At 30.5% G+C, this 13,265-nt stretch overlaps 1 protein-coding gene across 7 annotated transcripts in view; it reads right to left on the reverse strand.

Annotated features, from left to right (window-relative positions):
- LOC136836908 (alkaline phosphatase-like) overlaps positions 1-13,265 on the reverse strand; it is a 110,705-nt gene that overhangs the window by 32,809 nt on the left and 64,631 nt on the right. For all 7 annotated transcript variants that reach the window (XM_067101351.1, XM_067101357.1, XM_067101352.1 and 4 more), the window contains one exon: positions 894-1,001. In XM_067101351.1, coding sequence (XP_066957452.1) covers positions 894-1,001 — 108 coding nt within the window. The remainder of the gene's footprint in view (positions 1-893; positions 1,002-13,265) is intronic.

Consider the following 13,265-nt stretch of genomic DNA (forward strand, 5'->3'; position numbering starts at 1 on the left):
GAGTTGACAGATAAATAAACTCTCCCAGACTTTGTAAAAATATAAATAAGCAGAGATGTTGAATTGCTATGGGGTATTATCACTAAGTAGTAATAGATCGTTGTTAAATGTTTTTTGTCATTAAAGGGATAATTGGAACTTTACATTTACTAGTAATCAGTTATTATTACTGAGTAGTAAATAATTGCTAATTGATAACTGTTATTCATCATGAAAACAGTGAATATTTTACAATAAGAAAAATTAAGATAAATGAAAGACGAAAAAATTGATAACTTTATCACTGTAAATGAAATAATTTATTGATTAAATAAAATAATGTAATGTAATTAAAATCAACTAATGTAATCAATATAATTATTTTAATGTAATTAATTAAACTAAATGAATGCAATTAAAGTAAATTAATATAATTAAAGTAAAATCAATACAATTCATTAAAACACATTAATGTAACTAATTACAGTAAATTAATGCAATTAATTAAAGTGAATTAATGTAATTCATTAAAGTAAGTTCATGCAATTCATTAAAGCAAACTAATGTAATTTATCAAAGAACAGTGATGTAATTAATTACAGTAAGTAAATGCAATAAATTAAAGTAAATTAAAGCAAACTGATGTAATTCATTAAAGCACAGTAATGTAATTAATCACAGTAAATAAATGCAATTAATTAAAGTAAATTAATGTAATTCATTAAAGCACAGTAGTGTAATTCACTAAAGCACAGTAATGTAATTAATTACAGTAAATAAATGCAATCCATTAAAGCAAATCAATGTAATTCATTAGAGTAAGTTAATGTAATTCATTGAAATAAACCAATGTAATTAGTTAAAGTAAATCAGTGTAATTAATTACAGTAAACAAATTACTCAAATCATATTACCTCGTGGTCATCCTCCCATTCTCTGTCGGCGATGTGGGCGTAGGCTCCCGCGGGCGTGGCGTGGGTGACTCTCATTGTTGTGACTAGACCCGTAGATTTTCCGGCGTCCTGCAATAAATGAAAATTATCATGCTCTTCTTTGATATATATTTCCTCTCTCTCTCTCTCTCTCTCTCTCTCTCTCTCTCTCTCTCTCTCTCTCTCTCTTACTTCTCTCTCTCTCTCTCTCTCTCTCTCTCTCTCTCTCTCTCTCTCTCTCTCTCTCTCTCCTTCTCCTGCTCTTCTCTTTAGAATCTCTCTCTCTCTCTCTCTCTCTCTCTCTCTTTATGTATACTTCTCTCTCTCTCTCTCTCTCTCTCTCTCTCTCTCTCTCTCTCTCTCTCTCTCTCTCTTCTCCTGCTCTTCTCTTTCGATATATATTTCCTCTCTCTCTCTCTCTCTCTCTCTCTCTCTCTCTCTCTCTCTCTCTCTCTCTTCGATATGTCTCTCTCTCTCTCTCTCTCTCTCTCTCTCTCTCTCTCTCTCTCTCTCTCTCTCTCTCTGTGTGTGTGTGTGTGTGTGTGTCTGTGCGCGCGCGTGAGCAAACATCCGTATCAAGCTACTTTGCCATTTCCCATTTCACGACCCGAAACTTTCAAAGTATGACTTAAGGCTCAAGTATGACAACACGAGGGAATACAAAAAAGTAACCCTGCATATTAAATGAACATAAAACAACGAGACGTAATTAAACCTAACCAGTGTAATGGCAAGTAGCTGGGCAATTACATGAAATTGCCTGAACCTCAAAAAAAATTATAATAATAAAAAACTACTATTGCAAAGGTCAAGTTGAAATACCGCCCCTATCAGCCATTCGTGAGAAGATGGGGTTTGCGTGGAATTCCTTGTTATTATTATTATTATTATTATTATTATTATTATTATTATTATTATTATTATTATTATTATTATTATTTCACTAGTATTAATCTTCATAAATAATGTTATTGCTATTATCATTCTCCTACCGTGAAAAATTACTTCGCAATGTGAATAATTTTACAAATGCTCTTTATTATTATTATTATTATTATTATTATTATTATTATTATTATTATTATTATTATTATTATTATTATTATTATTATTACTACGAAGGAGGAAGACCGTCTGCTGTAAGAAATACACTGTTTCATCCATCGAAATATGAACATTGGCCAATTATTGACTAATATTGATGTGCAGGAAAAGCGAATTATTAGAAGAATTGAGAAAACTCAGTATAAAATCAACTCGCAAAATACAGCCATTTTACTCAACAAAATATTATTATTATTATTATTATTATTATTATTATTATTATTATTATTATTATTATTATTATTATTATTATTATTATTTCCATGATATTAACAGTAGTAAATAATGTTGTCATTATTAGTATGGCTGTTCCGTGAGAAATAACTTCTCAGTTTTAAAAATTTGGCAAATATATATATATATATATATATATATATATATATATATATATATATATATATATATATATATATATATATATATATTTTATCTGTATCACTTATTTAATTTCAGCGTTTCTTGAATACTCCTAAATGAAGTTAATTTAGCCAGTAAAATTAAAAATTATCCTTTAGTTCGACAACAATGCTCGTTAGGTATATTCAGATGATGTCCCCACACAATCATAAATTGTGGTGATATGCTTTGCTGTGCAATTGTTAATAGATCCATCAGTTTTCTCTATCCAGCTGAAAATTGTAATTTTTTTTTTCTTCTTTATGAGCACACTGTAATAAATCCAAACCTTTCACTTTTCGAAAGTCACCAAGAGAGTTTCCCAGCATTAAAATGAATTTTAATCCAAGCGGTCTGGATGTTTCTCACAAAAAAATGGATAAAAATTAGGTTGTATATACTTTATAACTTTAGTATGATTTTTACCACGGGAGATATTCTTATAGATGTTTTTTGTGCTGTTGTTATAAGCCTATTATTTCCTTATTTTTACTGTTTCAATAATAATAATAATAATAATTATTATAATAATAATAATAATAATAGTAAAGGTGAAGACATCCACAATGTTGTCAGTGTAAATATATCTCAAAAATATATGGCAAACAACAATAATAATAATAATAATAATAATAATAATAATAATAATAATAATAATAATAATAATAATAACAGTTATCATTAAAATTACCAATAAAAATTAAGGTAACATGTAATAATAATAATAATAATAATAATAATAATAATAATAATAATAATAATAATAGTTATCATTAAAATTACCAAGAAAGGTTAAGGTAACGTGTAATAATAATAATAATAATAATAATAATAATAATAATAATAATAATAATAATAATAATAATAACAGTTATCATTAAAATTACCAAGAAAGGTTAAGGTAACATGTAATAATAATAATAATAATAATAATAATAATAATAATAATAATAATAATAACAGTTATTAAAATTACCAAGAAAGGTTAAGGTAATAATAATAATAATAATAATAATAATAATAATAATAATAATAATAATAATAGTTATTATAATTACCAAGAAAGTTAGGTCATTATAATAATAATAATAATTTAATAATAATAATAATAATAATAATAATAATAATAATAATAATAATAATAGACAGTCATCATTATAATTCCCAAGAAAGGTTAAGGTAACGCGTGTTAAATTCAAAAGCGTGTTTCCTTCTCTGGATGCGTTACAGAACACCAGACGTTACGTAACATCTGGTGTTCCGTAACACCGGACATTATAGAAAGGGAAGGACGGCCATTACGGGCAAGGCAAAGACGTGCTGGAAGTTCTGACCGCAAGACAAGTGGGGTGAAGTTGAGCTTGTCCATATTAGAGGATTATTGAGAGAAACCTTTTTATTTCTGTTGAGGATGTGGTATTCTTCTTCGACCTCTCTCTCTCTCTCTCTCTCTCTCTCTCTCTCTCTCTCTCTCTCTCTCTCTCTCTCTCTCTCTCTCATATAATATATATATTTATATATATTATATATATCCCAGCTAGAGAGAAGAACACTAAAAGAGTTCAGAGGTCTGAAAATTATAACAAATCAATTTATAACTATTACTATCAGGTAAATATAATAATATAATATAATAATAATAATAATAATAATAATAATAATAATAAAAGAGCATTTGTAAGGCGAGGTAATTTGTCACGGTGGAGAATGATAATAATAACAATATTGTTTATTAAGATTAATATCAGGAAATAATAATAATAATAAATAATAATAATAATAATAATAATAATAATAATAATAATAATAATAATGAGTAGAAAAGCTCAACTTTATATATATATATATATATATATATATATATATATATATATATATATATATATATATGCATATACATTATATACAAAAAATTTTCCCACAATAGGGTGGTTCCTGGTCAGAGACAAGAGAACGACCGTTTCTCATTTTTATTTTCCTCAAATACCACCCAGGCTGCGAGAATGCTATTATTTTCCCAACACCCCACAAGATGTCTACTTAAATGCCCCTGGTCTCAAACCCTCACAAGTAGTACCTCTGGCACTTAACTGGATGGAAAAGAACAAATTATACCGCTAACTGCTACTGCTGTAGAAGTCCTCAGAAAAAAAAAGACTGTCCTGCCTTGTGTGGTTGGTAATAGCCTCAAAATAGTGATTTATCTGTTATCTACGGGATATTTCCGTGGCCAAGGGGTTCACAACCTTCCACTAGGCTCTATTTTGCCTTGTGGGATACGGGGTGTTGGAACCTGAAGCCTATGGCGTTCCGTGGGGCAGTGGGCAGTGTATATATATATATATATATATATATATATATATATATATATATATATATATATACATATATATATTAGATAAATAGATACAGATTTAGGTTATGCCTTATTCTTCCTTTTTAAAGGAAATGAAAGACATCATCAGATCATTAGTGGGTGGTGTGACGGAATTTTATTCAGGACTTTTCTGAGCAAAAATGTTCCAGAATCCGACTATTTATCTCTTTGTCTTCTCACCAATGAGGAATGAGTAGGAGAGAGGTGTGTCATTACCACATTTTGGTCGGTCTCTCTCTCTCTCTCTCTCTCTCTCTCTCTCTCTCTCTCTCTCTCTCTCTCTCTCTCTCTCTCTCTCTTAAAACGAAATCTATGGAACGATAGTTGAAATAACCTTGGGTGGTTGTGTACTATCTTTGCGTTAGATAAAAAAAAAATAATATCAAATAATGATACAATGTTTCATCAATCTCAACTGCTATTTATTTATGAACGTGTTATTTGTTTTGCGTTTGTGTTTCCGTTTATTTGTTAGTCCTTAACCTCGTTCAGCGACGTTCCATAGGTGTTTTGTATTGAACTATGTTTGTTTATTTGTTTTGTTTTTTTTCTATCTCAAACTTCCTTTCTTGTTTTTTTTTTATTTTGCGATATTTACTGATTGGAATACAGTATACTACGTGTGTGTGTGAGAGAGAGAGAGAGAGAGAGAGAGAGAGAGAGAGAGAGAGAGAGAGAGAGAGGTAAAACAGGTGTTCGCCATATCTGTGTGAGGCACAGAAATTAACAGTTATTGCGTGTGTGTGTGTGTGTGTGTGTGTGTGTGTATGTATGTGTGTGAGAGAGAGAGAGAGAGAGAGAAACAGACAGACAGAGAGAAATAGGTGTTCGCCATATCTGCGTGAGGCGCAGGAATTAACAGTTACTGAGAGAGAGAGAGAGAGAGAGAGAGAGAGAGAGTGTTCGCCATGTCTGTGTGAGGCACAGAAATTAACAGTCATTGTGTGTGTGGGTGTTTATGTGAGCGTGTTTGTATGTGTATGAGAGAGAGAGAGAGAGAGAGAGAGAGAGAGAGAGAGAAAGAGGTGTCCGCCATATCTGTTTGAGGCACAGAAATTAAGTCACTGTGTGTGTGTGTGTGTGTATGTGTATGAGAGAGAGAGAGAGAGAGAGAGAGAGAGAGAGAGAGAGAGGTGTTCGCCATATCTTTGTGAGGCACAGAAATTAACAGTTACCGTGTGTGTGTGTGTGTGTGAGTGAGAGAGAGAGAAATTAACAGTTACCGTGTGTGTGTGTGTGTGTGTGTGAGAGAGAGAGAGAGAGAGGCACATATAAATACGTGAATTATACGAATCAAACAGCCTACAAAAAAAGAAGGTATCATCAGGTCTTGAACCAGTTTGAAACTGTGAAATCATCTGGGCAAATAACCCTTGTGAAACTGAACGACGCAAAACATAAAAAGTGCTTTGAGGCTGAAGTGCTCGGAACTATTTAAGTGGTCGGTGTTTGTCAACCAAATAGTCACAATGTGCTGAACTATCTGCCGAGATTTCGCTGTTGTTGTATTTTTGAGTCTCCAGTTCGCTTATTTGGTTGGGCGTTTGTTCAGTGGAATGAGGGAAAATATAACGATGTCTTGCAAATGTTGGGAGGACCGTCTGTGATTTCGAAATAATTTTTTTTTAGAGTCATCTTTATATTATTATTATTATTATTATTATTATTATTATTATTATTATTATTATTATTTAGAAATGTTTTTCAAGTCATCTCTATTATTATTATTATTATTATTATTATTATTATTATTATTATTATTATTATTATTTAGAAATTGTTTTCAAGTCATCTATTATTATTATTATTATTATTATTATTATTATTATTATTATTATTATTATTATTATTATTATTATTATTATAAAAATCCACAATTATATAATAAATTTTATTACTGTTTTTAACGAGATTGTGAATTTCTTACCAATTATTATTATTATTATTATTATTATTATTATTATTATTATTATTATTATTATTATTATGTTATAAAAATCCTCAATTATATAATAAATTTTATTACTATGTTTTAACGAGATTGTGAATGTCTTACCAATTATTATTATTATTATCATTATTATTATTATTATTATTATTATTATTATTATTATTATTATTATTATTATTATTATTGTTGTTATTATAAAATCCTCAATTATATAATAAATTTTATTACTATATTTTAACGAGATTGTGAATTTCTTCAATTATTATTACTATTTTTATTATTATTATTATTATTATTATTATTATTATTATTATTATTATTATTATTATAGAGAAACAAATCCACAGTTATGTATAACGTCTCCATTTTAATACTCATGCGTATCTTATTATTATTATTATTATTATTATTATTATTATTATTATTATTATTATTATTATTATTATTATTATTATCATCATCTCTGAACTTTTCTCAGCGTTTATTTGGAACTTATGGCATTTGTTGTGCAAGCGTTCAGAAAGTGAAAACTCGGGACGCAAAGCGATCATCTTTGTGCGTATTACGAAAGGACTCATTTTTCCTGGTCATAAACCCTCAATTATTCCAGAAGCGGTCGTGTTCATGTAGTCTTGAACCAAGGCAGAAAGCAGACATCAACATGCCCTTAGCTATAAAATGATGTTATCTGATGGCGCGTTCAGTAAGTCATAAATTCGAACGAATTCAAGCATCACTGTGCAATTTACGTAAGGATTATACGACTGAAAATTCTGTTTATCAGAGCAGATGTGTCGCGTTCATTATGTCGGAAATCATGGCAGAAAGCAGAAATGTGCCGTTTGCTTAAAGACCAACTTTATTTGGTTCAGAATATTCAGCTATTTTTAGAAGCAGAGGGTACGTTCAGTATGTCGTAACGCAAACAGCAAACAGCACCGTTCCTCTTGCGTAAAGCAGCCCTGGGGAGCCTAGCTGCTACCGAAGGACAGACGAGCCTAATCGCAGTCGCTCATCTGATGGAACGTGGCATTTTGGGCATTTATTTTGATTGATGATGGCGTTTCATGAAGGCAGGAAAAAAGGAAGAAGAAGAAGCTGCAGAACAGAGACTCAGACGTAAGAGAGAGAGAGAGAGAGAGAGAGAGAGAGAGAGAGAGAGAGAGAGAGAGAGAGAGAGAACGTATTCACCCGGGAAGAAGAAAAAGGGAAAGGAACAAGTCATTTCCTTTTTCTGAAAGAAGGGCAATAAGAGGGCTGTTTATCATTGCAGAGCTTAATATGTTTTTATGAGAGAGAGAGAGAGAGAGAGAGAGAGAGAGAGAGAGAGAGAGAGAGAGAGAGAGAGAGAGAGAGAGAAATTTTATGTGAGCACTAGAGGAGAAGAGGAATTTCAATGTATTTACTAAGGGACGAGGAATAATTAAAATGTTCTTAAGGAGATTGAGTGTTCGTATATATACTGTATATATATATACTGTATATATATATATATATATATATATATATATAATTATATATAATTATATATATATATATATATATATATATATATATATATATATATATATATATATATATATATATATATAGAGAGAGAGAGAGAGAGAGAGAGAGAGAGAGAGAAATTTTCTGTGATCAATAGAGAGGACTTTCAATGCATTTACTAAGTGACGAGAAGTAATTAAAATGTTCTTAAGAAGACTGAGTGTTATATATATATATAATATATATATATATATATATATATATATATATATATATATATATATATATATATATATATATATATATATATATATATATATATATATATATATATAGAGAGAGAGAGAGAGAGAGAGAGAGAGAGAGAGAGAGAGGCCTTGCACAACAACACTCTCGGGGCCCGTGAACCAGGACATGTTGCACGCACATGAACGACGGGCAAGCAGTAAAAGAAATACTTGTACACACTCAGCATGCGAAAGTGAAAGGGGCAGAAGGCTGACATCGGAATTTAGATGAAGAGAACGTTCTTCTTCCTTACGCGTACAGGTAGAAGAAGAAGAAGAAGAAGAAGAAGAAGTAAAGACAGAGGAAGATGGTGGGCGAAGAGTGGGCGGTGATGGTAAGGAGAAATGTGAAAGAATGGTGAAAGAGTTATTGCTCTCGAGAGCAGTCTCCAAAGTAATATTGGTATCCATACAATTTATTTATAAAAGTGATAAGAATAATATTCCATATAAGAATAATATTCCCTTTTCCGTGGTTAACAGCCTTCGCTCGTTTCCCGACTAACAAATCCATAATATCTCTGTTTAATTATGCAGTTAACCGTGTACTTGACAGTTAGTCAACTGTGATGGGTTGCAGTCAGGGTGAAGAAGGGCATGGGCTTGCAACCACATCCCAGAATCAATGCTGACAATCTTGCTACATGCCACAGGAGTGGGAAGTGAAGCGCAATAGGTCATAATGAGGTCTAAGAAGCCACAAAAATTATCTGACATATACAACGGACCCAAAAAAAAGTTCTTGGAAAAACAAAATCACGTCCAGATGTTCCTAAAACCCGAGATTTAAGAATTCTAGATGTCACTTTCAAACAACTGCCTCTGTTTCTTAGTTGTTTTGGAGAGAAGAAGAAATGCCAGTCTACACCGGAATGCTGATTAGCTGCCGCAGGTCGAACAATGACGGTTCTAGGCGGGACAAGGCCAGCCTTCAGCCTTAGCGCTTGTTGGAGAGGTGAAGAGGTCACTCCGACTTGACCTTTCTTGAACCCCTAACCATAGAACACGGGATTTCGTCCCGCCTGGCGGAGCATAGAATCACTCCTTGATTCAACTCACTCCTGTGGTTCAAATTTATTTCATCTTGTCCTAATGCAGTCGTCCTTTTCTTAGTAAGATTCTAGAATGCTTCGCCATCGCAAGTAATGTCAGCAGGAATTCGTCTTGTACGAAGACTCAGAGTGTTGGCAACTCAAGCGTAATTGTACGGGACAGCTGGAAGACGATGCTATCTACAGTAGTTTGGCAGGTGGACAGACGGCCTTGACGAGCTCGTATGACACCCATTTCTTGTTTGGGACGTTCACAGTAAATTACTGAGAAAAGCTTTTGACTAGACAGACGTGTGTGCGCCCTTGATAGTGTGTGTGTGTGTGTATGTATGTGCATGCTATCTATATATATATATATATATATATATATATATATATATATATATATATATATATATATATATATATATATATATATATATATATATATATATATATATATATATATATATATATATATATAAAGAGTGAAAAATAAGAGACAGGGTGTAGGTTCTGACCGGTCAATGGCTGGGAAATGAAGCCGAGACCTGTGGTCAGGTGTGATAAATGAATCACGTACAAAAGTGATTATAATTGTATATATATATATACATATATATATATATATATATATATATATATATATATATATATATATATATATAATATATATATATATATATATATATATATATATATATATATATATATGTGTATATATATATTATATGTGTGTGTGTGTTTGTTGTGCTTACCAGTAGGCGAACACTTTTATTTGTTTCTTATTAGTTTCATCTGTGGTATTAGTGTTTAAAACGAGTTTTATGCGTACATGCCTCACTAGATCACGAGGCATTCGGTGCAGTTCGTTCTAAGGCAAATAGTGTTGCTGCAGGAGACTATTCATTTACCAGAGAGATGGGAGGGGCAGATTAACCCCTCCCCTCCCCCCCCACCAACAACAACACTAACAGCCTACAAATCAAGCTTTTAAATGTATGACTTAAGCAACGTCTTGGGGAGAAGGAGCAGCTTTCGTGAATTAACAAAGCAGGATTTCGCACCTACACAACTGCTTTATGTATTTATTTTTTCATTTATTCTAGTAACTCATCGTGCATCAGTTAGGACTGGTTATTGCTGATTTGTAATCAATTTTCGTCTTCATCTTCTCTAGGCCTTTCTTTTATTCCTTTTATCACGTATGTCTTTCTGCTTCTGCTGTATGAGTATTCGCAGTTATGTGGTTAGGATGCCCAGCTCACAAGCAAGAGTGCCCGGGCTTTGGTTCCCAAACTTTGGGCATGTTCCTTTTAAATCTATTAATGCCTCCGATGACCACATTGTTGAATTGTGTATCTGGCACTTAGTCGATTGTACGGGGTCGTAACGAGGGCGGAGAAGAGAATGGGTTAGTAACCTCGTACCCCCTAAACTATAATAAAAATTATAGAAAGCACTTGATGAGAACATGAAGGCAAAAACTGGAGAAGTCTTATCGTGCAAAAAAGCAAAAGAAAGATTATGAAATTGACCATAAACTGAAAATGCATTCACAAAGGTTTCAGGACACATATCAGCACCATTTTTTTTTTTTTTTTTTTTTTTTTTTTTTTGGTTGGAGCAGAATGCAAGTCATTCTGACAAGATGGTCTGGTCAGAAAATGAGGTCACAGTGAATCTGGACATTTTGATTATTCACGAATGATTAATATTAATGGCTTTATTTATTCATTGATTATTATTATTATTATTATTATTATTATTATTATTATTATTATTATTATTATTATTATTATTATTATTATTATTAATGAAATCCAGAGGAACTTTTGTTTCTAGCTATGTCAAAAATTTGTGCACAGATTTCGAGACTCGTTCAGCTCTCATTGTTGATGATGAGATTTTGAGGTGTCATGACGGAAGAATTTATGTAAATTTAACTCTTCAGTATTATTATTATTATTATTATTATTATTATTATTATTATTATTATTATTATTATTATTATTATTATTATTATTATGGGGAAGAATGGCACTGTATGCCGCTGAGTGTGTATGTTTACAGAGTGCCATTCTTCTCAACGAAGTTTGCCTCAAGGACTGTCTCCTTCCAAGATATTATTATTATTATTATTATTATTATTATTATTATTATTATTATTATTATTATTATTATTATTATTATTATTATTATTATTATTATTATTATTCTACAGTGAAATCTAGAGAGCGATCGATAACATGCTCATAAGATGAAGAATTATTATTATTATTATTATTATTATTATTATTATTATTATTATTATTATTATTATTATTATTATTATTATTATAAAAATACTCATAGTAGCTTGAGTCTTCAAATGGAGGGACACAGCCACAGTTATGTAACTACAGAAATGATTTTTTTGCATTTGTACAAGTATGTAACTGTAATTTTGTTTCATTATTATTATTATTATTATTATTATTATTATTATTATTATTATTATTATTATTATTATTATTATTCACAAAGCTCAAGAGAGAAAAAAAGGCCCCATTTTGCTGAATGACCATACGTGAAAAAATAAAAAATAAAAAACGAAAGATCGATCAATCAACAAGGGAACAAATGGAGACGTGACAAAAAAAAAAGTAGCTGAGAACTAAAGAAGAAAGATAAAGATGAAGTTGCAAGGGCAATTGAAAAGAGCAGCTCAATCTCTCTCTAATACAAAACGCCAACGCCATCTGTCGGCTTTTAAAAGAAGAGTTTGGAATAAACAAACCAAAATAAAAATGAAATAAAGGAAGAGATTAAATAAAAAATGAGCAACAGTATTCCATTTGACATAAAAAGGAATGCTGAACGGCTAAAGAAGAAGAATAAAACGGAAAAAATTAAAAAGTAGGAAAATACATCTTTGAAGAAGATTTTGGAATAAACAAACCAAAATAAAAATGAAATAAAGGATGAGAATAAATAAAAATTGAGAAACAACATTCCACTTGCCATAAAAAGTAAAGTTGAACGGCTGAAGAAAAAGAAAAAAGGAAAAAAAATTAAAAAGTAGGAAAATACATCTTCGAAGAAGAGTTTGGAATAAACAAACCAAAATAAAAATTAAATAAAGGAAGAGAATAAATAAAAATTAAGTAACAGCATTTCATTTTGCATAAAAAGGAAAGCTGAACGGCTGAAGAAAAAGAAAAGAGGGGAAATAAGACCAGAAACAGGGAAATAAGTCTTTTTTTTTTCCCTCAGTGAACCTAATTTAGTGACGAGACCATGACGCAGAATGACTGGGAACATTTATTTTTTTTGTTCTGAGGATTTTAACTTTCATTAAGTTTTAACTTTTATTAGAACATTTTTTTCATAACTCAGACGATTTCTTAATTGTGTCAGAAACTTTTTGGTATGTTTTAAGAACTTTTTATGTATTATGACAATATTCCATCATTTTAGAACTTTAATATATTTTAGGAGGTGGTAAATATTTTTTAGAGTTTTCTAAATTATTCTAGAAGATTTATTCATCTAGTATATATCTGAAGAAATTATAAAATATTTAGAGGAATTTTTTTGACTTGTAATCAAAATTTCTTAGGTAGTTTGAATATATTTGAGAAGAGATGTCACGTTTTTATATGAATTTTTACCGTTATATTTTCGATTATATCTATATATTATGCTTTCTTTTCTTAATTAAAATTTAGTCTTCAGAAG

The sequence above is a fragment of the Macrobrachium rosenbergii genome, chromosome 57 (assembly GCF_040412425.1).
Source record: "Macrobrachium rosenbergii isolate ZJJX-2024 chromosome 57, ASM4041242v1, whole genome shotgun sequence".
Lineage (NCBI taxonomy): Eukaryota > Metazoa > Arthropoda > Malacostraca > Decapoda > Palaemonidae > Macrobrachium > Macrobrachium rosenbergii.